The sequence below is a fragment of the Condylura cristata genome, unplaced genomic scaffold (genome assembly GCF_000260355.1).
Source record: "Condylura cristata isolate star-nosed mole 26May11 unplaced genomic scaffold, ConCri1.0 scaffold00074, whole genome shotgun sequence".
Lineage (NCBI taxonomy): Eukaryota > Metazoa > Chordata > Mammalia > Eulipotyphla > Talpidae > Condylura > Condylura cristata.
The window spans coordinates 331,083-331,577 of NW_004567175.1; the positions used below are offsets into that span (position 1 = coordinate 331,083).

General features: G+C 74.9%; 1 protein-coding gene across 1 annotated transcript in view; it reads left to right on the forward strand.

Annotated features, from left to right (window-relative positions):
- PAOX (polyamine oxidase (exo-N4-amino)) overlaps positions 1 to 495 on the forward strand; it is a gene marked incomplete at its 5' end in the record, with an annotated part of 6,002 nt that overhangs the window by 3,347 nt on the left and 2,160 nt on the right. Inside the window, one exon of the mRNA XM_012734820.1 lies at positions 8 to 384. Coding sequence (XP_012590274.1) covers positions 8 to 384 — 377 coding nt within the window. The remainder of the gene's footprint in view (positions 1 to 7; positions 385 to 495) is intronic.

Below are 495 nucleotides of genomic sequence, written 5' to 3' on the forward strand. Positions count from 1 at the left end.
CCTCCCGTGGCCAGGCGGGGCGCGGCGTGGGGGCTTGGGGCGAGCGCAGCCGGCTGTGCGTTCCAGGCTTCCTCAAGGCGCGGCTGGACTCCTTCTTCCGGCCCCCGCTGCCCCCCGGGAAGGCGGACGCGGCCCGCAGACTGGGCTTCGGCACCAACAACAAGATCTTCCTGGAGTTCGAGGAGCCCTTCTGGGACCCCGGCTGCGAGCACATCCAGCTGCTGTGGGAGGGCGCCTCGCCCCTGGGGCCCGCGGCCGCGCCGCCGCCGGACGCCTGGGTGCAGCGGCTCATCGGCTTCCTGGTCCTGCCGTCCTGCAAGTACGGCGGCCCCGCGGCCATTCCCGGGCTCCTGTGCCGGCTGCCCTGGGCGCCTCAGGCCCCGGGCAGGCCGCAGCGGAGCCCCTGGAAGCGGGGCCTCGAGGGCAGCAGGAGGGAGTGGACACGGGCGCGAGGCCATGGAAGAGCTGCCCCTTCCAGACGGGAGTGGCCCTGGC